A 26,983-nucleotide genomic window follows, 5' to 3' on the forward strand; every position below is an offset into this window, starting at 1 on the left:
TTAGCACAGAGGTGTGTTTGTATGAAGTGTTGACGTTTCAAAGCACGAGTGTGTTTGTATGTAATGTTGAAGTTTGAATGGAGGGGTGTATTTGTATTTAATGTTGGTCGTCAGATGCTCAGACACACAGGTACACACGCTGACACACATGCAGATACACACACTGACTACATACAGATACGCACACAGATACACACAGACACATACAGATACACAGACAGATAAACTGAGACATACCGACACACACAAATACATACAATGATAGACATACCGAGTCACACACTGATATATACTGTCACACAGGCACATACAATGACAAACATACTGACATACAGATACATATACTAACACACACACAGGTACAAACACTGATAGACATACTCTCACACACACACACAGGCACATATACAGACATACTGACACACACACAGTATGTCTATCAGTGTATGTGGCTGTGTGTGTGTGTGTGTCTGTATGTCTGTATATGTGCCTGTGTGTGTGTGTGTTTCAGTATGTCTATCAGTGTATGTGCCTGTGTGCGTGTCAGTATGTCTGTGTATGTGCCTGTGTGTGTGTCAGTATGTCTATCAGTGTATGTGCCTGTGTGTGTGTCAGAATGTCTGTCAGTGTATGTATCTGTGTGTCAGTATGTTTGTCATTGTATGTGCCTGTGTGTGTCAGTATGTATATCAGTGTGCCTGTCTGTGTGTCTGTATGTCTGTATATGTGCCTGTATCAGTCTGTATATCAGTGTATGTGCCTGAAACACACATACACACAGCAGGTACATATTGACACACAGGCACATACACTGGCAGACATACTGTCACACACAGACATATACACTGATAGGCATACTGTAACGGACCGTTTCGCTCACAAGGGGATAAAAACCGTTTAGGCGATAATCCCCTTCCAGATAGACAAGCAGCTACTGCAATTACCAATCTCCCGACCTGTAAACTGCATGAATTCACCAACTCCCGAACAAGAGACACACTTGAATTCCCCAATCTCCCGAACTGGAAACACACGAATACTGGAATAGCTGAACAGGAAAAGCATACAATCCGCTTACACTCCTGGCAATCAGCATACAATCCAATTCCCCCAAATACGAGACAAGACTTCGGTTTGAGGGTCAAGCAGAATCTGTTTAATGAGGGCTACCTTCCCAGTATTTATGCAGGTCTCCCACCTGGTGGACACTCCCCTAGGGGACCAAATGGGAGACTGTAACAACAGACAGACATGTATCATTTTAGGACATACAGTCACAATACTTTCCCACAATGCATCCTGGCTTCCTCCCCTCTGCCCTGGAGATAATTGAGAAGTAATTAAATTATCTCCCAGGACAGAGGCAAGACTCCATTATGCACGTGGTGAACACAGATACAATATTACTTTAAAATACACAAAGTTACTTTTTGCACATAAAACACAGACATGTAACATATCCCCAGATAGCTCAGGTTTGAGTGCACATTATTAGGTGAATGGCACTCAGACCACACGAATACAGTTTAATTGCCATGGAGCCAAATTCTTTAATTACACGAATAGGCTCCATGGCATAGCTATCTGGGTTAAAACATTCACATAAAATAAACTACCGAAGTTCCAGGTGTTTGGCTAAATTGTCCCGAATAGGAACCAGGGGGCTGGAGGCTCAGCGGTGCCTGCACGTAAAAGTGTCCGCTTTTAGTGCATGAAAGCCGGGCAGAAAAGCGTTGACTGCCCAGGGAGCTCCAAAACATCGCCATCGTGTGGCGGCTAGGTGTAACCGCGACCACCCAGTAACAGTCAATTAAGCTGCGGTTAACCGCAGCTACTGGGTGGTCAATTGCCGGCACACGGTCGTTAAGCCGCGGTTAACCGCGGCTTCAGGGAGGTAGATGGAGGGCACACGCCAGCTTCTGGTTGGCCAATTAACGGCGCCGGCCAGCTTCCCACGGCTCTGGGGAGGCTAATAGAAGGCTGTTTGTTCGGTAGATAGAATCTACTGAACGGCTGTGCAGAAAGGAAGGAATAAATCTTTCTGCACAGTAAAATTAACTGTTTAACTGCCGATCCATAATCCAAAGGCAGCAGGCGGGCAACCAGGCTTCTCCAGTTCACAGTGGCGAGGTTGGTTTCACCACACTTCTCCCCTTGGGGAGAGTGTAACATCTCTCCCCCGGTGGGACTCCTTACAGTGCAGGGCCTGCCTAAATCGTCTGGGACATTTTTTTTTGTTTGAGGGCAGCGGGGCCCACGGGAGTAATTGGGCCCGGGGGAGCTGCCCCATTTGCCCCGCTTTAAAGACGACCCTGGATTTTTGTGTGGATGGTCCTATTCATGCAGCTCATGTGAAGTAGGGATTTGACTAACAAAGGTTGCTGCAGTTGCAAGGTGTGACATCATATATACTTGCAACCTCTTTCAGCATGACCTGCATAGAATGATGGAGAAGGTAGTAATGTAATGGCCTGCACATTTCAAGCAGCTTTGATCTGCTTCTATTTTCTTATTTTCAGTAATATTAAAGGAACATTCCAAGCTCTATACCCTTCTTGGGTCCTCTTTTCATGAAGGTCCACCATTTGAACGGTGTCAGTAATGCAGTTTACAGCACTGGGCTGTCCCCTTCATACTCTACAGATTCAGTATATTATTTTAAATACTATCTACAGCACTAAAATCATGTGCAGTCCAAACTCTGCCAAAAGGTTGATTTGGGCCTTTTAGTAATAGCGTCAGCAATGATGGAATGCGTTAAAGCCACAGTAAATGATACTGTTTATGTGTCATTTCTGTTTATGTGTCATTTATGTGTGACATTTCTGACATCGCAAGTACTGATTCGCTTTTCACAATCATTATTGATGGACGCATCCATCAGAGCTTCTTCAGAAAACCCATCCTCTGCATCTGTTTCATCTATTTTATTTACTATCTCAGCAGACCCAGATGGTAATTTTTTACAATCCAAGACTGGGCATAGTGGCAATATATGTATAAATGTATATGTGCATTCAGGAAATTACAAATTTACTAAGATAATCTATCCATGAATTATTTCAGAGTTAAAAATCTAAAAATTTTAATGATTATTGCACAACATACCTACGCGTTACATTTATGAAATGAAATGTGCAAACTTAAAGTGGTACTGTCATGTTTTCTTTGTTTTCCTTTAGTTTCCTTGTCATGTTTTCTTTGTTCTCCTTTAGTTTCCTTTCCTTATGCTCCTTGTATCTTAATGGTTATACTCACCCCTTGCCACTTACCTTTTTCTATAATTATTATCTTTTCATCCTGGTGATCGATCTCAATATCCATATACTGCCATTTTTTCTCCTCTGTCCATAATATCTGCAGTTTGGCTTTTGAGTGAAATTCTTTTGTGGATTGTGGGTAAATAAGCTGAACAATTTAAATGGAACTTTGCTTAAGCTCCGCACAGTGGCAAAGATCAAAGTCCCTACTTTGTCTTCTGTGTAACTATAATACTAAGGTGCTTTGAAAAGAAAGAAACAAAAAAGCAAAAACAAAAAAACAAGGGGAAATAGTGGGACGAAAAAAAAGAATAATTTGAAAACAAAGGCTGATGGTTGAAATATGGTTACCACTGGACTAGTGAAGAAACCCAGATTAGTGTATTTACTAGACATGTGCAATTTGTTTCGTTCTGAATGTACATTACGAATTAATGCTTACGAATGTCCGAAGTTCGAATTGCCAAATTTCCGAAGTGCCGAACCGAATTGCCGAAGTGCTGAAGTGCTTCGGATTTCTGAAAAGTGGAAAAACAAGAGAGGGAGGGAAAATTACGGGAATGATGACAGGAATCTTGACCAATAAGCTAATTCCTGGCACTGGGAGCCTGTAGATGTGTAAGTGGTTGTGGTGGCAGTCCGGGCACTGGAAGCCCTATAGATGTGTAAGTGGTGGTTAGGGGTTAGGGTTAAAGGTTAGGGTTAGGGAGTCCCACAGATGTGTAAGTTGTGGTGGCAAAGTGCTCTGGATTTCTGAAAAGTGGCAAAACAAGAGAGGGATGGTTACGAATGCCCGAAATGCCGAAGTCCCGAACCGAATGCCATAGGTCCGAATTGCCGAAGCAGAAAAATATTTTTACTTACCTGAATTCCCGAACTGAACCAAATTTTTTGCCCATGCACATCCCTAGTATTTACCTTTATCCCACTTTAAAAAAATCCTTTGCACCTGTCAGTCAACATAGAAATAAAAGGAGAAACAGAAAAAACATGTATTTTTATCTTCTTCCAATGCAATGTGAAACCTGGTTGTTCCAGAACTAAACTGGATTATACATTAATTACTAAGAGCTTTTTCAAATCTTTTTCATAAATAGCTGACACAAAACCATAGCTGGTAACAACATATGGTAGCTTTGTTGTAGCTACTTGTAACAGACCGTTTCAGCAGACAAGGGGTTAAAATCCGTTTAGGCGATATTCCCCTTTCAGACATAAAGGCAGCTACTGTAGAACACCAAACTCCCGAACTGGATACAAGTGAATGCACCAAACTCCCGAACTGCATACAAGGGAATAAGGTAGCACTCCAAACTGGAACCTCACGAATAGGTGCTAGCAGACGAACAGGAAAAGCTCCCAAGCGGCTTACACTCCTGGCAATCAGTCTCTAACAGCATACAGTGAATCCCCCCAAGAACGAGACAAGGCTCCATGTTGAGGGTCAAGCAGTGGTCTGATTATTCAGGGCTACCTGCCCGGTATTTATGCAGGTCTCCCTCCTGGTGGACACTCCCCTAGGGGACCAGATGGGAGACTGTAACACAGACAGACATGTATCATTTTAGGACATACAGTCACAATACTTTCCCACAATGCATCCTGGCTTCCTCTCCTCTGCCCTGGAGATAATTGAGAAGTAATTCAATTATCTCCCAGGACAGAGGCAAACTCCATTATACACGTGGGGACACAAAGACAGTAAAACACCATAAAATACACAAAGTCACATTTTATACATAAAACACAGACATGTCACATATCCCCAGATAGCTGGGATCTGAGCACACAAAACTACCGAATAGGGCTCAGATCCTATACACACAGTGCACTTATTCTGGGCTGAGCACTGCTGGCCGTCCGGGTAGCTCCATAACACCGCCACCTAGTGGCCGCTAAGTGTAACCGCGGCCACCCAGTAACAGTCAATTAAGCTGCGGTTAACCGCAGCTTCAGGGAGGTAAATTGGCGGCACACTCCAGCTCCCAGGTGGTCGCTCCTTCGGCAGTTTGTTTGGTAGATAAAATCTACCGAACACCCCGGCAGAAAGGCACGAATAAGCCTTTCTGCAGGGAAAATAAGTCTTTTAAAGTCTGGTCCATAGTCCAAAGGCAGTAGGCAGGCAACCAGGCTTCTCCATTGCAATGTGGCGAGATTGCTTTCGTCACACTACTAATTACCAGCGGTATTCCAACCTTGTCGCTATTTTTTACTGACTGGCCACCAAAAATGTCTACTTGCACAGATACAGACCGGCCAGATATTAGCCACTTGCTAGTAAAGCATGGAAATAAACTCTGTGCTGGTAAAAAACGCTTGCCTTGAGTATGCGTACTTCATCCTGTGATTGGCCTTAGCAAGAGATAGCGACAGTTTATACAATGTATTAAACTTTGAATATGTGCTATAACACAAACTTATCTGTGAACCAGTTCAGGATTATTTCTGCTATGTGAATTGTTCATTTAAATATTATTTTTTTATTCCATGTGTCTGGCCTTTTTTAAAAATTTTAGTACTCGTTGATATGGTTTAAAGAATCACTATAGTGTCCTTACACTATACATCCCTTAGTACCCCCCCTCCCTTGGCACTGAAGGGGTTGAAACCACTTACCTTAACCAGCGCTGGGCTCCCTCGGCGCTGGTGACCTCTCCTCCCCGCCGACGTCAGCTCCCGAGTGGAGCGGAACGCGCGTGCATTCAAGCAGTCCATAAGAAAGCATTTCTCAATGCTTTACTATGGACATTCTGCACGCTGAATGCGATTTTCGCATCCAGCGTCGCAGAAGCGCCTCTAGCGGTTGCAAGGTTAATCCAGCCTCTAGCGGGTGTCGGGAAGAGGCTGGATTAACCCTGCAATGTAAACATAGCAGTTTCTACCACGGCAGAGGTTGGTATTAAGCCATGAAGGTTATCATTAAACAGTGGTTACAAGTTTGGAAACCAGACCGAAACCATCCTCTAAATAGCAGTTAGCAGTTCCTACATAGAATAATGGGTACCGCTAGTTACCCTTTAATGACTGGCCTTAAGTACTAGCAGCCGGTAGCTCCATGTCAGCACTGGTGAAAGTTTGCAGTTGATAAACATCCACTAGTGGTATTGACAAGCACTTTAGTAAGTATTGGCAGCCAGGTAAAATATATGTAAAATATTGGAAATGAGACATAAACCTTTTACAAGAGAATGACGCTTCAAATATAAAAATGTTAACACTCATTATAGACAATTGTCATTGTTTTATTGTACAGTGTATTTTCCAGAGAAGTGAAACATGTGATGAAATTTGTCTTACCCTGATGTCAGTTAAATAATCTGCCAAATAATTAGTACATGTCATTAATATTATTGGTTTGTTGTTTTTTTGTTTTTTTCACAATTATACAGTAGTAGTTATATAATGTTACTTTATTTTAGGGAAGGTAATTAAAATTACAAATTGTCACTCCTTGAATGACACCTCCCTGACCACCATAGGACGCCATCACCCAAAATCCTTGTCGCTGTATCGATGTCATGATGACAACCAGTGCATTACAGATAGTGGCCTTGGAAACCTGTTTCAGAACTGCAAGGATTCTCTCATGGTAATATTATTGTATTATTAAACATATATTGTTTTTTTATTTAAAATGTTTTATTGTTTTTTTTTTTTAAAACAACATATAAATATATAGGAATTATATTTTATTAAATATATTCAAGTGTAGTTTACTCGATTAAGATACATAATTAAACACAAAAAATATAAACAAATTAATGTAATAATATTAATGTTTAAATTGCTATCATACTTAAGAGTCGTTATTAAACATGAATTGAGAGCATGTGCTAGTCTAAAAGACTAACAAAAATACATAAATAAATTATAAAACATACATAGTAATTATACACAAAAAGGTACAAGTATTGTACCTCAGAGGAACTGAGACATCTGTGAAGGGCATGGGGGACTCTCCAATCCTAATAGCAGTATTTTATAATAAAAGCTAACTCAAAACACACATTTTTCATAGGGGACCAAACTGCAGGGCATAATAGCAAATGATAATATGTATCAATGTTAGGAAATTTATATGAGTAGTAGCAAATTTCATTCTTTAGAATATGTAAACCATACCTCCCAAATCTTATTATATTTTGTTATGTTACCACCATTATAATATACTGCTTTTTCTGTTACTCCTGGGTAATATATATGTGCTCTTATTTTGCCTATACCAGGAGATTTCTCCTTTCTCCAATATCTGGCCATACGGAGTTTCACAGCTATTAAAATATGAACAACAAGATATAGTGATGGTCTAAATAGATAAGGGAGGTCAAGATTAGAAAGAAATGGCTCTAAAGTTAGGGTGATATCAATTTTCAAGTCTGTAAGGTTTTTTTTTAATTTTCAATTTGAAATGATTTAGTTTAAAACAATCCCACTATACGTTTTAGTGAGCCAACATCTCTATTACGTCTCCAACATAGATTAGAAGTATTTGGTTGGAATTTACATAGCTTTATAGGAACCATATACCAACTATGTACAAGTTTAAAAAAAGGTCTCCTGTATAATCACGCAATGTATAGATTTCCCAATAGTTTTAAAAGTATTTTTCCAAATCTGGGAAGAGAACGTTTTATCTATGCCCTTTTCCCATTCTTTAATATATTTTGTTTTCACATTTACATTTAGGGAATATACAGCTTTCCTATTCTTAGAAGATAACTTTCCATGATCTCCAAGAAGGACCTTATCTAAAGATTATTCATTTATTATTAAAATGTTACGTGAGAAATCTTCAATTCTTATATATGTGTATAGTTTTTTTATTATCAAGATTTGATCTTATTTGTAGATCTAAAAACTTGCAGATTTTACCAGCATAATAAATATATTTTATTCTTATTAATCTTGCGTCTGACCAACCTGTCAGATTCAAATCTTGAATAAATAATTTCAAAGCTTTCACTGGGGTATGCTTAGAAAGTTGCTTGTCTACAAAAAAAAAAGCTTCTCTATTGGCTCTACAGAATAAAAGATTGATTAAGAGTCAAGTTATCAATCTCCAAATTTCTATAGATGTTTTTATCAATCCAAAAAAGGTGGAAAGGGTCATATTTTCCACACATCTTCCTTTTATATATATAATAATAATAAAAATAATAGGATCTTTCGAACGTTATCACCAGCCGATATCGATCTTATAAATCCTGTTTGGTCTATATGAATTAAATCGGGAATAACCAAGCTAAGTCTATCAGCCAGAATTTTAGAAAGATTTTTATATCTTGGTTTATTAATGAGATCGGGCGATAATTACTTATATAACAAGGGTCCTTTCCTGGTTTTGGGATTGGTGATATTGTTACACTTAACAAATCTGATGAGAATCTATTATTACAGTACTCCTTCTCCGCAAATAGATTGCACAAGAGGAGGGTTACCATTGGCTCGAAAGATTTATAAAATTGTGCTGTATAGCCATCAGGGCCAGGGGCCTTATTATTTTTAAGGTTTATAATTCCTTTCTTTATCTCCTCTACTGTGATGGATTTGTTCAGATCATTTTATTTATCTATATTGAGTTTAGGCAGAGAAAGTTTAGAAAAAAAACTACTCTAGGTCGCTTGTTACTAGTTACTCGGTTATCTTGTAAATTATGGAGAGATGCATAATAGTTAGCAAATGTTTCTCCTATATTCTGAGGGGAGAGATTAACTTTTTCGCCTTCTATAATTTTTTTTATCCCATATTTATTTACGTCTGGTTTAAGTTTTTTGGAAAGGGATTTCCAAACTCTATTGTTAATATTATACCATCTTTGATTTAATAGAGTTATTGACCTTTTACCTTTTTCTTCTAGTAGAGCTCTAATCTGAAGCTGGACTACTTTAAACTGTATTTAGATTGACTGAGCTAGATTTTTTTTATTACATTGTTCCAGTTTTGCAAATTGAATATAAAGATCTGCCAGATTTGCTCCTCTCGCTTTCCGGGTTTTTGCATCTATTTTATTAAATACCCTCTCATCACGCATTTAAACGTTTCTCCAATTTTTCTGAAAATTTTCTTTCAAAATGAATGGGAAAATTTGTTAGGGGCATATAAATTTACAAGCGTGTAAAGTGTATCATTCAACTTGCAAACAAGAATTAAAAATATACATTGTGGATCCTTTTCAATATGGATCTGTTCAAATTTGGTTTTAGCTGAGCCTATAATAACAACTCCTCTCTTCTTATAACCAACAATATTTGCACAGGGAATTTGGTGAATTTCCATAACTTTTCCTCTCTCCTCCAATGAGTCTTTTGCACAAAGCAAAGATCAATTTTCCCCTCTATTAATGATCTATACAAGAGGCCCAGTTTTATTGGAGAATTTAAGCCCTGAACATCGAGGGTATCTTAATTGACATTATTAATTAATTATCTGCCTATTATTCCCAGGACTGATCCCTGGTGACTGTTTAGTAGAGAGAGATATGGCAAGAAAGTGAGACAAGATTATCGTGAATAGATTAAACAACCAGAAGCAGTATTAGTAATAATATATAGGTCTATCATATCACTCTGTTTACACCCTCTGAGGTTCTACATTTTTTATATCTAAGGTATATTATATAAATGCAAGCCAATTATTAAATAACCTATAATAGCTCCATATATCAAAAGAGTATACATTATAATTATGTATGGATTGTTATATTAAAAATAATAATCAATAAAATTGTTTGTGAAGAATACTAAACTTAAAGTACAAAGATTCAAGTGAAGTTATAATTCCAACTCTACCAGTGACTACTTATTGTTATATTAACAATATCAGTGCCTCCAAATACAATAAAACAATGTTAATAGATTGCTATAATACATTTATATTCTATTTGTGAACAAAAAGTGGTAAAAAACTAATCTATCAAGGGGCGGAGCCGACCGAGCTGCTGAATGGCCGCGTTCTAAAACAGCTCTGACCGCACCAGGCACACATCCGACCTAATCGGGCCACAAAACTAAAGATGGGTCACCTCAATGAGCTGCATCCTCTCAGCAAGCCCCCAGCAAGCCCCCCAAATATTTCCGCGACCGGGCGGACAGCAATGCGGGCTCGATGGGCCCCAATATGGCAGCAGACTCCTCACCTCCCTGCATGTCTCCCTCCAGCCCGGAAGACTCAGAAAACTCAGGCCCTCCGACGGATGGAGACCTGAAGGACATCCTGCGAAATTTGCCCTCCAAGCAGGACATTGCAGGGATGCTGACCCGGCTAGAGGCCTTAGTCCAGGCCAAAATGGATGCGTTTAGCTCTGAAATTCGCCAAGTATCTGACAGGGTAGTCACCCTGGAAGATGACCGAGATACCATGCACACACAACTTAGCTCCTTACAGGCAGCTGTGGAGCATCAGAATACCTACCTGACCACACTCCATAGGTCTATTGACGACCTGGACAACAGGGGGCACCGCAACAATCTGAGGATCCGGGGTCTCCCAGAAAATGAACAAGCAGATATCTACCTGACATTAAACGAACTCTTCAACTTAATATTAGGTAAGCCCAGAGACAATCACATTTTACTAGATAGAGCTCACAGGGCACTGAAACCCAGAGGTATAGCGACTGACAAGCCCAGAGACGTCATCTGCAGACTCCACTACCACACTTGCAGAGAAGACATACTACACACGCTAAAACAGACCTCACAACCTTTACTGTTTCATGATGCTCCCATAACCATCTACCCTGACCTCTCATGGCTGACCCTCCAAGCGAGACGGATCCTACGACCTATAACAGATCAATTGAGATTCAGGAACCTGAGATACCGGTGGGGATTCCCGCTAGCACTGAGTGTCACATACAAAGGCACAGTTCTCTACCGACCAGCACACGATACATTCCCACGCGGACATACCACTCTTCACACAGGCTCTCAACTTAACATACCCTCATATCCCGGACTGGTATGGACCACTGCAAACGCCACTTCTACCTCAGCTACCGCAGAGATCCCGATGGCAACAAACACCCAAGAAGAAGAGAACAGACAACCAGGACCCGGCGCAACACTGAACGGATTCCGACTCTGCGCACACACCACGAACTGCTGCCAGCTAGAGCTTTAGGGCCCATCACCTCACCCTCAGCGGACACCTCCGTGACGCCAGCTGCTGAACGAAGCCTACTCCAGATGGCTAAGGGGACCTGCTGATCTGGACACCTCTACTACGCTGCTAGAGACTTGGTAACATCTCTGGGGGCCACCTTCCTTCTAGGCTCTCATGACACCTCTAAGTACCAGGTGACTGTATCCATAAACCGCTATGCTCATACCGCTATATGGTGATTTTCCCCTTGTTATGATATAGAGCAGCGATGTTCTAGTAGCCAACCCCTAATAGCTACACTTTTGGCCAACTGTCCCAATTTTATTAACTTCTTTCGAGGATGACATTGAACCGGGCAACCTCTCCTATCCTCTCACAGCACTGGCCATCCCCAACAGTGGCATAGTTTGCACAGCCCTGATTTAATGCACCTATCTTTCCCCCCACTATTGGCCCACTAAAAGAAGTTTAGACTAACCATCAACATATCAAAAAAAACAAAAAACAAACATAGAATAACGTTGTTTAATATGTTTCTATAATCTCCTTATCAACTATGTCTATCTACTTGATGTGTTGTGGAAGATATATGCGGATCTGTGCTCTGGCGGCGACTGTTGATGACTGATACTCTTTCTGCTCTTTCACGGGAGTCACTGGTTGACATCAGTTGCCCGAGACCACCTCCGCTCCTCATCTAATATTTACATATTAACGTATGATTACTTGACGACTTTCATTGTACTAGGTCGACACGACCTACACCACGGTGTCACGAACGTCCCAGGTGGCGACATTCCATTCTGGGTCCGACACCAGTGGTTCTCCCCTCAGACTGCTGGCTGACGCCTGGTGCTAAGCCTGCGCCTCCTCGTAGTCTCAGGGGACAGTTACTAATTTGATTTACTCATAGAATATTTGTTTGTATATAAGTTAATTGTTGTGTTTTTTGCTCCCTCTTCCCAGTGACCGAACCCCCCCTTCCTCCCCTCCTCCCCACAGACATTCTTCATTGTGAGAGAAATAATTGTATTGGCACGCTCATAAATATACCCAGACCCGATGGCTACCATACGAATAGTCACCCTTAATGTCAAGGGCCTTAACACCCCTGAGAAGCGATCCATAGCCCTCACAGAGATGCACAAACTACGAGCTGACGTGGTATTTCTACAAGAGACCCACTTTAAAAAAGACAAAGCACCCACTCTCAAGAGCCCACAGGATTCTTTAGTAACTACAGTAATGCCAAGGCCAGGGGGGTGGCCATACTCTTTTCAGCACACACCCCCTTCACGTACAAGGATCACAAAACTGATGATGGGAGCAGGCTGCTCTTAGTTAAGGGCCAGATAGGCCAGACTACACTTACCTTTGCTAACTTATATCTACCCAACTGACACCAAGGTAAGGCCCTCAAGAAATATATCCACATAATTGAACCTTTTATGGAAGGCATGCTAATCATGGGTGGTGACCTAAATATATCCCTAGACTCTGCCCTTGACACGACCTCCCACTCCACACAATATCAGACCGCTGCAAGGAAACGGGTAACACACCTCCTTGACCAGGCTAGACTGTTTGACTGCTGGAGGACTACACATCCCCAAGCTAGAGACTACTCCTTCTACTCCTCGGCTTCACGCTCATACTCCAGGATATACATGATGTTCCTTCCCCAAGATCACCTACATTTGGCCATCTCCAGAAGGGGTTAATTTCTAGAAATTGCAGCCACTCTCAAAAAACGGAGAACGCAGAGAATAGACACACTCACACAGGAAATTAGAACCCTTGAGCACACCCACACCCGGGACAGTTCTCTACCGACCTATAACATCCTCATAGCCAAACGCACAGAACTGACACAATTACTGCAACAACAGGCCAAGAAAAAGCTCTTAAATACCAGGCAGTCCTACTATACAAAGGGTGGCAAATGTGGCAAACTACTTGCCAATGCCCTACGACAGTCCAGGCAAAACACGTACATCTCCAAAGTCAAGACACAGACTGGCACTTTATCCCACACCCTCCCGGACATCATGGAAGTCTTTCAACACTTCTATACTAAACTTTACAATCTCAGGGACTCACCCCCCGATATAACCGACATAACCAGGTTTCTCTCAACTAGGCTAAAAAACACAATCCCCGAAGGCATTGCCCGCTCCATAGACATGCCTATCACCATCGTAGAATTAAAATGTGCGATAAAATCAACACCACTCGGCAAAAGTCCTGGCCTGACGGCCTAACGGCCAAATACTACAAACAATTCGCTACACTTCTGGCTGAACCATATCTACGGGCATTTAATGCTCTCACCCATTCGGCCCCACTCCCGGCATCAGCATTAGAAGCTGAAAAAGCGTTTGATGGAGTAGACTGGACAATGTTGACCACCACCCTTCAGGCCATGGGTTTTGGCCCAAACTGGATGAAATGGATGGGAGCCATATACTCTAATCCAACTGCAAAATTGAGAATAAACGGCCAACTGTCAGGTCCAGTACACATTAGAAATTGCACGAGACAGGGGTGCCCTGTCTCACCTCTACTCTTTATCCTCTCTCTAGAACCCTTCCTGCAGGGAATACGAGACCACAGCACCTTTACAGCGGCTTTACAGTTCACCAACAGGAGTTCAAGGTCTCTGCGTTTGCAGATGACCTACTATTTTCCATCACCGACCCGCTCACCTCCTTGCCACCGCTGATAGCCGAACTGACGACGTATGCCAAACTATCCAACTTTAAGGTCAATTACACAAAGAGTGAAATCTTACCCCTCCAACTGGACAGACATACACAAAATGCGCTCGAAACCGAATACTCCTTCACATGGGCTAAGAGGTCCATCCCTTATTTAGGGGTCCATCTACCCAGACACCTAAAGCATGCATATGATCTAAACTTTATACCACTACTCACCGAGATATCAAAAGATCTCGTAGGCTGGCAGAGACCTGTCTTTAGCTGGCTATGTAGGATCAATATATTGAAGATGAATACATTGCCTAAAGTGTTATACCTCCTACGAACACTCCCCATTGCAATCCCCCCTTCTTTTTTCTCCAAGCTCAAACAATTGTTTATGAATTTCATATGGGCGACTAAGCGCCCGAGAATAACTTTCTCAGTTCTGACTAGACACAGGGGATGGGGGGGTCTTTGCCTACCCCACATGGAATGCTACTATCAAGCGGTCATATTGACTAGAATATACGAGTGGAAAGCAGTGCCCCCGCTGAAGCAATGGGTACACATAGAAAGCTCAATGTTCCAATCCCCACTATACACAGTTCCATGGCATGACAAGGGACACACACTCCTCTTACCCCAACACTCGCAGCACCCAACAATTTTACCCACGTTACGCCAGTGGTCCCGCATTAGATCCCAGAAGGATATCTCACCGCACCCCCCGCCTTTCTACCCTCTGGCACACAATCCAAAGCAATTCTTCTCTCAATTCCCACCTATCTAAAAGACAAGATACCCAATGGTTAGTACGGTTGTGACACTGGCAGGAGTAGTTCCACTATCTATCCTGGCCTCCACAGACCACGACACTACCAAACAACATTTCCGATACGCCCAGTTGGCCCACTTTCTGAAGGGGGACTCACACCTTCTCCGGGGAACAAGAGCACACACCACTTTTGAGACCTACTGCACCACGCATAGCCTCCAGACCAAACACTTGTCTATCTTTTACAAACTCCTTAGCACCACAAGCCACACCCTACTGCCCACGTTCATGTCGGCATGGGAAGATGAGCTAGGTATCACCATTACTCAGGAAACATGGCATAGGATATTCACACACACCCATACCTCATCTATCAGCACAGCGGTAAGGGAAAGCACATACAAAAGGATATCCAGATGGCATTACTCACCTACTAAGATCCATGCACTCTTCCCGACAGTACCTGATATATGTTGGAGATGTGGGCAACCTAAAGGAACCACAGCTCACATCTGGTGGCTATGCCCAACTATTCAAACTTATTGGCAGAGACTGAGAAGCTTAATAGCGTCTATCACTGGCCACCGGGTATCACACTCGCACGAAACCTTTTTATTCCTCATGCACACCACCCACATGCCAAGTCACATGCGCAAGCTCGTAAACCATATGCTGACAGCAGCAAGCATGTTGATACCACTAAAATGGAAGAGCACTGGGGTCCCATCAGTACGCGAGTAGATACAGAAGGTGGAAATTTATACCGATCATGGAAGAATTAGATGCCTCATACTCAAATAAATTTGCCACATACACCCTAACATGGCAGCCGTGGTTGACCTACCTAGGTGGTTAGGGTTATCCAAGTGCCATCCTCATACAACCCCCTCACTACCTACATGACCTCTACCCCACCCCTCCTTCCCTGTTATGCAACACCAATTGTACAACCCTACGAGTTGAATCTATGCCCTCCGACCAAATCTGTATTATGTTTATTAACTGGATTCGCTAGAATTCTATTCTGTTACATTACTCTATGTTACAAATGTGAAAAGGAAAAAATGTGCAGACTCCAATGCCTGTATATCTTGAAATATTGTTTGATACGCTGATGTGGCGTCTGTCCTACATGTCTTGTAATATTTTATGCGCAATAAAATAAAGAATTTAAAAAAAAACTAATCTATCAAATATATCATAGAAAATGAATTCTAAATGAGTGAATATAGAGTTGCTTCCAATATTAAGTAGGAAGACTCTAATTGTTACCTACGTGAATCTAATAAGTGTCTATGTTACAAAAAAAAAGGAATTTATAGTCTAAATTAATCATGATGTGTTTCATCAAAAGTGATCTCTATCTCATACTTACTATGTGTTCAAAGTTAATACTTCACTCTTTAAATAAATAATGTGTTCAAATATAGTGATATAGAGTGTGATCTCATGAGTAATACATACTCTTAATTTATTTCAATTAAAGTCCATTTAGTCTTAAAAAAGTAAATTAAAAACCTAATGGTCTCCAAATCAAATGGAAAATAAATTATAATATTTCTACTAATACGTATTAAGACACTCTCAAAAAAAAAAAAAAGCTAGCTTTAAATATAAAAACCCAATTATTTTGGGAGAGGCAGGATGCAGCATTTGATATTATGTATTCTAGAATACCTATATTTTTTAGTCTAGGAACAGCCTCCGAAGGGTAATTTACTAATACATGTATTCCCATTGTGAAATATTAATCATTTAGTGGGAAACCCCCACCTATAGCTTATATTTTTTTTATCTTAATTGTAACATTAGGTCTTTAAAACATCTTCTATCTGTTCTAGTAGTCAAAGAGAGATCTATGAATACCGTGATCCCTTCATATTCTTTATCTCTCAATTGAGGATTAAATCTTAATTGTTTCAAGAATGTGTATTTTACAGAAGAGTTCAGCAATCTATGGATAACATCTCTTGGAGAGAGGGAATCATTATTCCTAGCTCTGTAGACTCTGTGACATCTCTCTAGAACAGTGATGACTAAACTTGACACCATACATTGTTTCTGGACTACATTTCCCATGATACTCAGCTACCTTTTGGAGCTTAAAAGCTAGCTGAGCATCATGGGAAATCACTGCCCTAGACAAATTTAGGAACATAGTCAGATTATTAATGTTTTGATGGGATCTATCTTCTATCTGTCTTAATTTATTATCCATCTCTTTTACCTAATTTTTTAGGGATGTATTCTGAGATTGAAGGAGAGAGACCTCTGCTCGTATATTTCCGAGCTCTTTATTCTGGTCTGCTAATTTGGAATTAAGAGCTGTTGTTTCTTTAATTACTTCAGCTAAGTTTGTGTTAGATCTTTTTTGATCTTTTCACAAAAATCATCTATCATCTTTGTGAGACTTAAGTTTGTTATGGCCTCTGGGAGGGTATTAATTAATACTTCTGAGGATGTTTTTTTTGCCTGAGTTCTTTCCGTAGAAGGAGGAGATAAGGATCTTCTATTGAATTGTGATTTGTTGGCATCTGATTTAGGGGAAGAGAATGCATCTATAGATTATTTTTTTTCAGATTTATCAACTGGTATGGGGTTTTTAGGTGGCATAAGTTACCAGACTAGTATATTTGGTTATTTCAGAATTAAACAGCCAACAGCACTTATATGTTAAAAGAAAAACTTAAATAAACCTTAAATAACTTAAATAAACCTTGCAATCTGTCACATCCACCACCACTTTAAAGCAAGTGGAGGGTGAACAGAGCAAGGAAAAAAGGAAAAAAAACTAAGAAAAAAAAAACTACTAGGTCGTTATCTTCTTTTACAGTCTCTTTGGATTGAGTTCTAAATGACTTACTTCGTATATGACAGACTGTGGACAACCCTGTTTTATTTTTCTGTCCTAATTTGATAGATTGTCCCTTATCAGTTTACCTTACAGTAGAATTATTACTACTATTTTTATGGCAGAACTATCACTGTGTCAGCATTGTTCTGCATGTCCTCTGTGTGGTCGAACTTGGGGGAAGGAGACATACTTAACTTGAAGCACTTCCTAACCCTGTTCCTTAGCTCCTAGCTGATGAAGCTGCAAGGAGCCACATCATCTTTACATGTGCAAAAGTATGAAACAGGCGTGAATGGAAGACCACGTGTGACTGCGGGATCCTCCGTAAATCTTCTTCAGAGACTTGGTGTTTTACACAATAGGCTGCAAAGACACCAGTGGTGGTGATGGGGGGAGTTTGAGACTTAAATAGTGCACAGTTGGCTTAAGAACACGCCACACATATCTGAATGGGCAAAAGAGCAGTTATATGTAAATTGGTGCTGGAAGATCTGACTGCCTTTGCTTAAATTGTTATGCATGGTATATCCCTTTAACTGCCATGAAGATCTATGTCTCCAGTGTGTTGCAGTCACGTGAAAAGAACACAGTGCTCTGTAATAATGCAACTATAACATACGTGCAAATGTTTTCCTTTTGCAAAATGACAATATTATCTAGTTCCCTTATTATAAGTAAGCAAAGTTGCAATGCCCTAGGTTCATAGAGGAAATGTAACACTAAGCCAACAGCAAATGGAAGGATGGAATTCAGCTTATAGTTCTCTTAAATCTTAAAGGGACACTTCACTGCCCAAAAAGAACCAGAAGTTTGTTTAACTTTTAGTTTGCACATAGTTTGCACATAGTTTGCACATTGTGCAATGCTGGATGATATAAGAGAACCTTACAAATAATTAAGATAATATTATAGAGACTATGAGAAGCAATGGATTGGCGGATCACGGCAATTGGTGCGCATGCATTAAAGGTCCTCAAAGCTTCTCTATAAGAAGCATTTAATTGGACCAAAGATCATTGTCATTGATGATCTCACTGGATGCAGACCAGCCTGCAGAGAGGAGGCAGTCTGTGTGCTGAATTACAGGTCTGTTAAATAATTATTTATATCATGATATATACTTAGCTGGTGGTATATACTTACCCTCCGCAACCATCACGATCGGGGGACTGCCTGAAAACGCAAGAAGCCTAAAGCACTAACAATCCAGGCAGTCCCCCAACACTCAAAATAAAGTTTAAAAAAAAAAAAACATTCAGCCATTTAAAACATAAATGGCGGAAAGTCCACAAAATGTAATTAGCAAGCCCTATATTTGACACTGTAGCTTTCAAAATCAACAAAAAACCTGTACATTGGTGGTACAGTTGTACTCTGGAGACTTCGCCGAACATAAATATGGTTATTTTAAAACAATAAATATTTCATAACGATGATATCATTAGTAAAAGTGCAGTTTTTGTGAAAAAAATGCCATAAATAAATATGAATGCTAACTTTGGCCAGGGTTTGTGACCATAGGCGTGCGCAGCCTGTTGCATTAGGGTGTGCACCCTAAAGCACAAACACACACGCCGCGTGTATATGTATTTTTATATACACATACACACACATACATATACATACATACAAACATTTATATATAAACATATATAAACATACATACAAACATATATATATATATACAAATACAAATATACGTAGGTGCAGTGTGTGTGATTGTGAGCGGTACAGTGTGTGTGATTGTAAGGGGTACAGTTTGTGTAATTGTGAGGGATTCAGTGTGTGTGGGGTACAGTGTGTATGATTGTGAGGGGTGCACTGTGTGGGCGACAGGGGTTAGGAGGGTGGAGGGGCAGCGACAGGGGTTGGGGGGCTAGAGGGACAGGAGGTGGGGGGTGGAGAGGCAGTGACAGGAGGTAGCGGGGGTAGACGGTTAGTGACAGGGGTTTGGGGGTAGAGGGGTAGTAACAGGAGTTAGGGGGTAGTGACAGGGGTTAGGGGGGTAGAGACAGGGGTTAGAGGGGTAGTGACAGGGGTTGGGGGTAGTGACAGGAGTTAGGGGGGTAGAGGGGCAGTGACAGGGGGTGGGGGGAGTGGAGAGGCAGTGGCATGGGTTGGGGTGGTAGAGGGGCAGTGAGAGGGGTTATGGGGTTAGAGGGGTAGTGACAGGGGTTAGAGGGGTAGTGACAGGGGTTAGGGGGGTAGTGACAGGGGTTAGGGGGGTCGTGACAGGGGTTAGGGGGGTCGTGACAGGGGTTAGAGGGGTAGTGACAGGGGTTAGGGGGGTAGTGACAGGGGTTAGGGGGGTAGAGGGGTAGTGACAGGGGTTAGGGGGGTAGTGACAGGGGTTAGGGGGGTAGTGACAGGGGTTAGGGGGTAGTGACAGGGGTTAGGGGGTAGAGGGGTAGTGACAGGGGTTAGAGGGGTAGTGACAAGGGTTAGGGGGGTAGTGACAGGGGTTAGGGGGTAGTGACAGGGGTTAGGGGGTAGTGACAGGGGTTAGGGGGTAGTGACAGTGGTTAGGGGGGTAGAGGGGTAGTGACAGGGGTTAGAGGGGTAGTGACAGGGGTTGGGGGGTAGTGACAGGGGTTGGGGGGTAGAGGGGCAGTGAGATGGGTTAGGGGGGTAGAGGGGTAGTGACAGGGGTTAGAGGGGTAGTGACAGGGGTTAGGGGGTAGTGACAGGGGTTAGGGGGGTAGTGACAGGGGTTAGGGGGGTAGAGGGGTAGTGACAGGGGTTAGAGGGGTAGTGACAAGGGTTAGGGGGGTAGTGACAGGGGTTAGGGGGGTAGTGACAGTGGTTAGGGGGGTAGAGGGGTAGTGACAGGGGTTAGAGGGGTAGTGACAGGGGTTAGAGGGGTAGTGACAGGGGTTGGGGGGTAGTGACATGGGTTGGGGGGGTAGAGGGGCAGTGAGAGGGGTTAGGGGGTAGAGGGGTAGTGACAGGGGTTAGAGGGGTAGTGACAGGGGTTAGAGGGGTAGTGACAGGGGTTAGGGGGGTAGTGACAGGGGTTAGGGGGTAGTGACAGGGGTTAGGGGGTAGTGACAGGAGTTGGGGGGGTAGTGACAGGGGTTGGGGGGGTAGTGACAGGGGTTAGGAGGGGTATGGGGGCAGAGGCAGGGTGGGGGGGCAGTGAGTGACAGGAGGCAGAGGGGGGTTTAAATACCTGCCCTGGTGGTCCAGTGGGTGCCCTCTCTCTTCAGTCTGCAGCTCCGCCGGGAGTGAGCTGCAGACCACATGGTGAGTCTCGCGATCTCCAGGCAGAGCGTTGCCGCGGCAACGCTCTGACAGGCTGGAGATCGCGAGACACCTCAGTCTGCAGCTCACTCCCGGCGGAGCTGCAGACTGAGGCCGGATCTCCATCTGGGCAGACGGACTGGAGGGGCCTCTCACCCGGCGGCATTGTGGGCAAGCCGCCGGGCCCCCTCCTGTGTCGGGTCCTCGGTCATAGACCGAGGACCCGACATGTCAGTCTGCCCAGAGGCAGTGCAGCACGGAGGTGTGATTAGGGTGTGCCCAGGCACACCCGGCACACCCCGTGCGCACGCCTATGTTTGTGACTAAATGGCTACTAAAACACTGGACATACCCCAACCTTGGGTTGCAACATAGGCCCAACAAACCAATCTGGAAAATTTCAATGTGTAAAAATTGAAAAGGGGAAAGCTCTATATTTGACCCTGCAGCTTTCCAAATCCCTATAAAAACCTGTACATGAGGAAGTACTGTTGTACTCGTGAAATATTGCTAAAAACAAATTTGTGTATTTTATTGGAGTAAGCTAACTATATTATGACATTCACAGTTAAAATGTCATGTAGAATTTGAACAATAACATTTCTCAATTCCTCAAACTTTTTTTAGATTTAGTTCATATTAAATTATGTTTCCTATATAAATATTTGATGTAAAATTGGAAGCCCTATTTCTTTTGAAAATTGTTATATATAATAATTGTGCACTTAATATGAAAGAGGAAAATTATGGTTAAACAGACATATAACTCCAAGGTTAAATTCCAAGGTTTGTTTTGATCAGAATTGTACAATTGCCTCATTCCTTAAAGGGTTTAATGAGGCACGGGAATATATTTTTCTTCTGGATTTGCAAATACGCCTGGGATTCCTTTTCAAACTATTGAGTGTTTTACTTATGCAAAAGCATATCCCTCCTTACTTTAGACTGTAAGCTCATTTGAACAGTCCTCCCCACATTTGTATCCCTCTGAAAGAAACAAAAAAAATCATGTTACCACTGTTAAAGGGAAACTATAGTCACCTGAACAACTTTAGCTTAATGAAGCAGTTTTGGTGTATAGAACATGCCCCTGCAGCCTCACTGCTCAATCCTCTGCCATTTAGGAGTTAAATCCTTTTGTTTATGAACCCTAGTCACACCTCCCTGCATGTGACTTGCATAGCCTTCCATAAACACTTCCTGTAAAGAGAGCCCTATTTAGGCTTTCTTTATTGCAAGTTCTGTTTAATTAAGAGTTTCTTATCCCCTGCTATGTTAATAGCTTGCTAGACCCTGCAATAGCCTCCTGTATGTGATTAAAGTTCAATCTAGAGATTGAGATACAATTATTTAAGGTAAATTACATCTGTTTGAAAGTGAAACCTGTTTTTTTTTTTCCATGCAAGCTCTGTCAATCATAGCCAGGGGAGGTGTGGCTAGGGCTGCATAAACAGAAACAAAGTGATTTAACTCCTAAATGACAGTGAATTGAGCAGTGGAATTGCAGGGGAATGATCTATACACTAAAACTGCTTTATTTAGCTAAAGTAATTTAGGTGACTATAGTGTTCCTTTAACTACTATACCTTTTTACCATAATCATTTTATTTTATCATGTTAGAAATTTATATAGTGTTACTGTTATTTCTTTACTGATCGATTTATATAGTGTCTTAAAAATTTACATTTCAGACTGCTAGGGGCTTGGATGTTATGTATTGTATATTTTTTTTTTATGTAAGTGGTGCAGTACAGTTTTCAACATATTATATTACAGATTTCCGAATATTTTTTGCGTGTGTTGGTTAAAACATTGTGATGTCTTTAATCCAGTTATGTCGGTAAATGCAAAACAGACGTCACTGCTGTGCAATGCTGAACTGTACGAGACTGTCTCAGGTGCAGCACAATAATTAAAGCCTCGCCCATGACATATCCACTGAAGTTTGAAGAACTTTCACGTGTTTGTTTACAATAGAAAACCACATCCTGGAACCATACCTGCCAGGCAAGATTAGGAGATTATACAGGCCAGCGCAGATGAGAGTTTTTGCAATCATTTTTTTTATTTTCACTTTTACAGCTGTTTATCAAACTGATGTCTCTGTCAGTAGGAATTTAGTAACATAATTTGTCATTATTCCATTTTAATTTGTAATTAATGGAACTTTCTGTGATTTGTCTGCCAAGCTGTAGACCAGGGATAGGCAACCTTCGGCACCCCAGATGTTGTGGACTACACCCCCATAATGCTCTTACACCCATAATGCTGGCAAAGCATCATGGGAGGTGTAGTCCAAAACATCTGGAGTGCCGAAGGTTGCCTATGCATGCTGTAGACTGTTAATACAATATATCCAATAGGTTTTTAACCCGATTCACTAATCACTATCGAGATTTATGTAAAGTGAAAGTAGGAGCATTAGCTTAAAAACGATGCCCCTCAACCTACCCTTTAATCATTACTAACTTTTTTTAAAGGGATACTCTGAGATATAAAAACAAAAACAAACAAACATTGTTTAGTGGATATATCCCCAATGAAAACAGGCATGTATTTCATTATATATGGAAAAAACGAAACATTTGGGACACGGCTGTATAAATCTAAATAAGGAAGATAAACAATATATAGTGTAATATGATTAATATAAATAGATATGCGCTATAAATGAGTGCACTCACGAGATGGAGACGTATACTGCGTAGGACCTAATTTTCTTTATTTTAATATATGTGGGTGATTGTTCACCTTTTTACAATAAAGCTGCTGAATTTTTATATCTTCACCTACTGGAGTCCTGTTTCATATCTACCATATTGGAGCAGAAAGCAGGATAAATAGCCCCCCAATAACATTGGGGGAGGCACCCCTGAGTGCAGTATACGTCTTCATCTTGTGAGTGCATTCATTTATAGCACATATCTATTTATATTAATCATATTACACTATATATTGTTTATGTTCCTTATTAAGATTTATACAGCCGTATCCCAAATGTTTCGTTTTTCCATATATTCTGCAATATTCATTTTCTGGGTAATGGTCTTGGGAGGCTGTTCAGTTTGATTCAAAGATATTTTATACTCAGTATTCACTATACATATTGACACTGTGGTGATATATTGTTTCTATGTATTTCATTATGCATTTTTTCCCATTAGGAGTTAGATCTAAAAAAAGCTTGTAAAACCTGCAGATCTCTTGTCTGCAGTCTTTGCTAGCCCTCTCCTTCTAACCCCATCCAGACTTTTTGTGGCTGTCCAATCACAATCTCCCCAATGCCGCTCAATGAGAAGTCTTTGCAAGGCATCTGCTCTGAGCAAGTAACGTTTAACAAGCATACTTACATTTCTACTAATATCTGCACTTTTTGTAAAAAAAAAAAAAAAAAAAAAAAAAAAGGAAAAAAGAGGAGCAAGCTGAAGTGCTTTAGGGGTTTGGAGTGTCCTTAAATAAATGTAAAAAAATGATGGTGAATTGCTCTTTTCATCCTTGTCTATTGCAGCTAAGGGCTACATTCTGTACTTTCTTCCTTTTTTATTTCCATGGACACAGACTTGTCCAAATGTTCCATTTAGTTTTCAATTAAGTTAGGTAGACATTCATTACATTGTATTTTGCAGTTATGTAACCCTCTGTCTGTGTTGAAATGAACCTCTTTAGGTTACAATCTATCACACAGTACTCTTCATTGATGATTGCGTATACTGATAATATTTCTCTTTATCCTTATGTCAGAAAATAAACCTAAATGTAACTTTATTATTTAAAGGATCATTAAAGGCACCCAGGTACTGCACCCAGACCAATTAATCTCAATGAAATGGTCTAGATGCAGTGTGGTTCTTTAGTTGAAACCCTTCAATGCTGTTTAGTTTTTATGGCAATACCTACATTGCAAGGGTGAATAAGCCTCTAGCATCTGCTGCAGGGACTAGATCTGGAATAAAAAGGCACCCATTAAAAACATTTTCTATTTTTTTTTTTTGTTTACATTTAGGGGGGGCCTGAATCCAAATAAAGAGAATACTATAGTGTAAGGAATACAGGTTTGTATTCCTAATGCTGTAGTATTTGTACTATCAAATACAAGAAATAAAGAGAATATATGGAACAAGTACAGTTGTACCAGTACTAGTAAATAAACCATACATTAAATAAAATAAATTTAAATGCCTTTATGGAAGCCAAATTGACATAATTGACTTGATGTGAACAGATATGTATGATCCTAGAGTGTGGTGCCTTCTCTATTTCTTTTACATAATCCACTAATGTTGGTAGTAGCAAAGCATTTTATAATAGGGTACATGCGCAGCAAAAGGCCACGATGTACCAATCAAGTTGTACTCAACTATTTCTGCAAAAACGCCTCTAGAGGCTGTCAGGGTTTCTCCAACCACTCTTTGTTTTTCTTAGAATAATGCCCTAATGGAATTATTTTTAAGTAAAAAAAAAAAAGTTTTAAAATGAGTTTTAATTACCTTAATCCAGTCCTGGGGACAGAGGCACTACCACCAAAGGACAAGCAGATTACATCTGTCACCAGCATGCAGTGCACGTTGACGTTGACGTGAGTAAAATATGCACAGAATTGACATTAGGCAGCCAATAACTCTGGATGTGCAGTATTTCAATCTGCTTTAAAAGCAGAAGTGGTCATTGTGTTTGGAGTAAACCTTTAACCTTATTATGTGCCTGCAAGAATTATGTTTACAATATAATCGTTTTATTTGTTTTCTTCTTCATTCTTTTTTTAAGGTTTGACAGCAAGATATATACTAATCAGCACATTCTTAAACAATATGATCTTTTTTTTAGACCCTGGAGATCACACATTGCAGTGGCCCAAGATTTGATGGAGATACAATTTTATTTCATACAAGTAAATACTGTAGCCAGATCACCTCCCTGGATATTAGCTGGACAGCAGCCACTGATAAAGGTGTCATTGCTCTTGTTGAGTTCACTGCATGGTAAGAACATTGTCTTTAATAAGCGTATATGTTATTTAAAAATAGTGCTTTGCATATATAATAGTTTTTATTTTAAATTCAGATAACAAATTCACTAGCCTCACTTTTTCTTTTTCAAAGGTAACTGATTTTAAAAACAACAAATTTGTTTTCATGTCCTAAAGGGGCTATTCCTATTTGGGACCTGGGAGCCTGGGCAAATAGATTTTATGTAGTGATATGTACCACATGAGACGTTAGATGTTTTAATGGAACATGTTTTACTAATACTGCAGTAAATGGACTTACATTTTTTATTTAGTATTCAAAGGACACCCCACTGCCCAAACCTCCCACCCCCCAAAAGTCACTGTTTAGTAGATACACACCTAATTAAAACATTCATGCATTTAATTATGCATTTTATCACTGGGGGTATATCTAAAAACATCTTGCAAAGCTGCAGATCTTGTGCCTGGAGCCTTTGCAAGCCCATCTCTTCTTTCCCAGCCCAGACTTTCTGTGGTCTTTGCAAGAAATTAGTTCCACCGAGTTAACCAAACCAGAAAGTAACAGGACTTGTTGTCTGATTTACAGCCAAGGTGTGTAACAAGGTTAATTCTATTGCAATCTTCACTTTTGTAAACTTAAAGGAGAACAATCTTATTCTGTCTACGTCTGGAGTGTCCTTTTAAGCTGTGAGGCTGCAGCCCACAAACCTCTCTGTACTATTGGTCCAAGGGGTCCCCTTGCCAATCCCTTTGCCAATGCCAACCATTTACTGGTGGTAGCATTCTGATAAAATGTGAATTATTATTAAGCTCTGTTTTTTAAGACTGTGTAAAATAATCAACAAGTAGTGTAAAATAGCTTGAAATAATTAATTATATTTATTCTTCCAGCTTGAAATCACTGTCCGTGAATGGTTGTAAGATTTCTGACCATGCAATCTGCAATTTAGTGAAAAAGCATTGTAACAGGTACGAGGTTCTAGATTTCAATACAATAATTATGTCTGTGTTTATGCAAGATCGTATATGATGATAGATAATATAGAATCACTTAAAGAGGAACTATCACTTTTCTGGAG

General features: G+C 40.8%; 1 protein-coding gene across 1 annotated transcript in view; it reads left to right on the forward strand.

The window, feature by feature from the left end:
* The window catches only part of LOC134612752 (uncharacterized), a 112,203-nt gene that overhangs the window by 50,311 nt on the left and 34,909 nt on the right, over positions 1 to 26,983 (forward strand). The window contains exons 8-10 of the mRNA XM_063457186.1: positions 6,680 to 6,849; positions 25,760 to 25,914; positions 26,796 to 26,873. Of these exons, the coding sequence (XP_063313256.1) occupies positions 6,680 to 6,849; positions 25,760 to 25,914; positions 26,796 to 26,873 (403 nt within the window). The remainder of the gene's footprint in view (positions 1 to 6,679; positions 6,850 to 25,759; positions 25,915 to 26,795; positions 26,874 to 26,983) is intronic.

Source organism: Pelobates fuscus, chromosome 5 (assembly GCF_036172605.1).
Source record: "Pelobates fuscus isolate aPelFus1 chromosome 5, aPelFus1.pri, whole genome shotgun sequence".
NCBI classification, from domain to species: domain Eukaryota; kingdom Metazoa; phylum Chordata; class Amphibia; order Anura; family Pelobatidae; genus Pelobates; species Pelobates fuscus.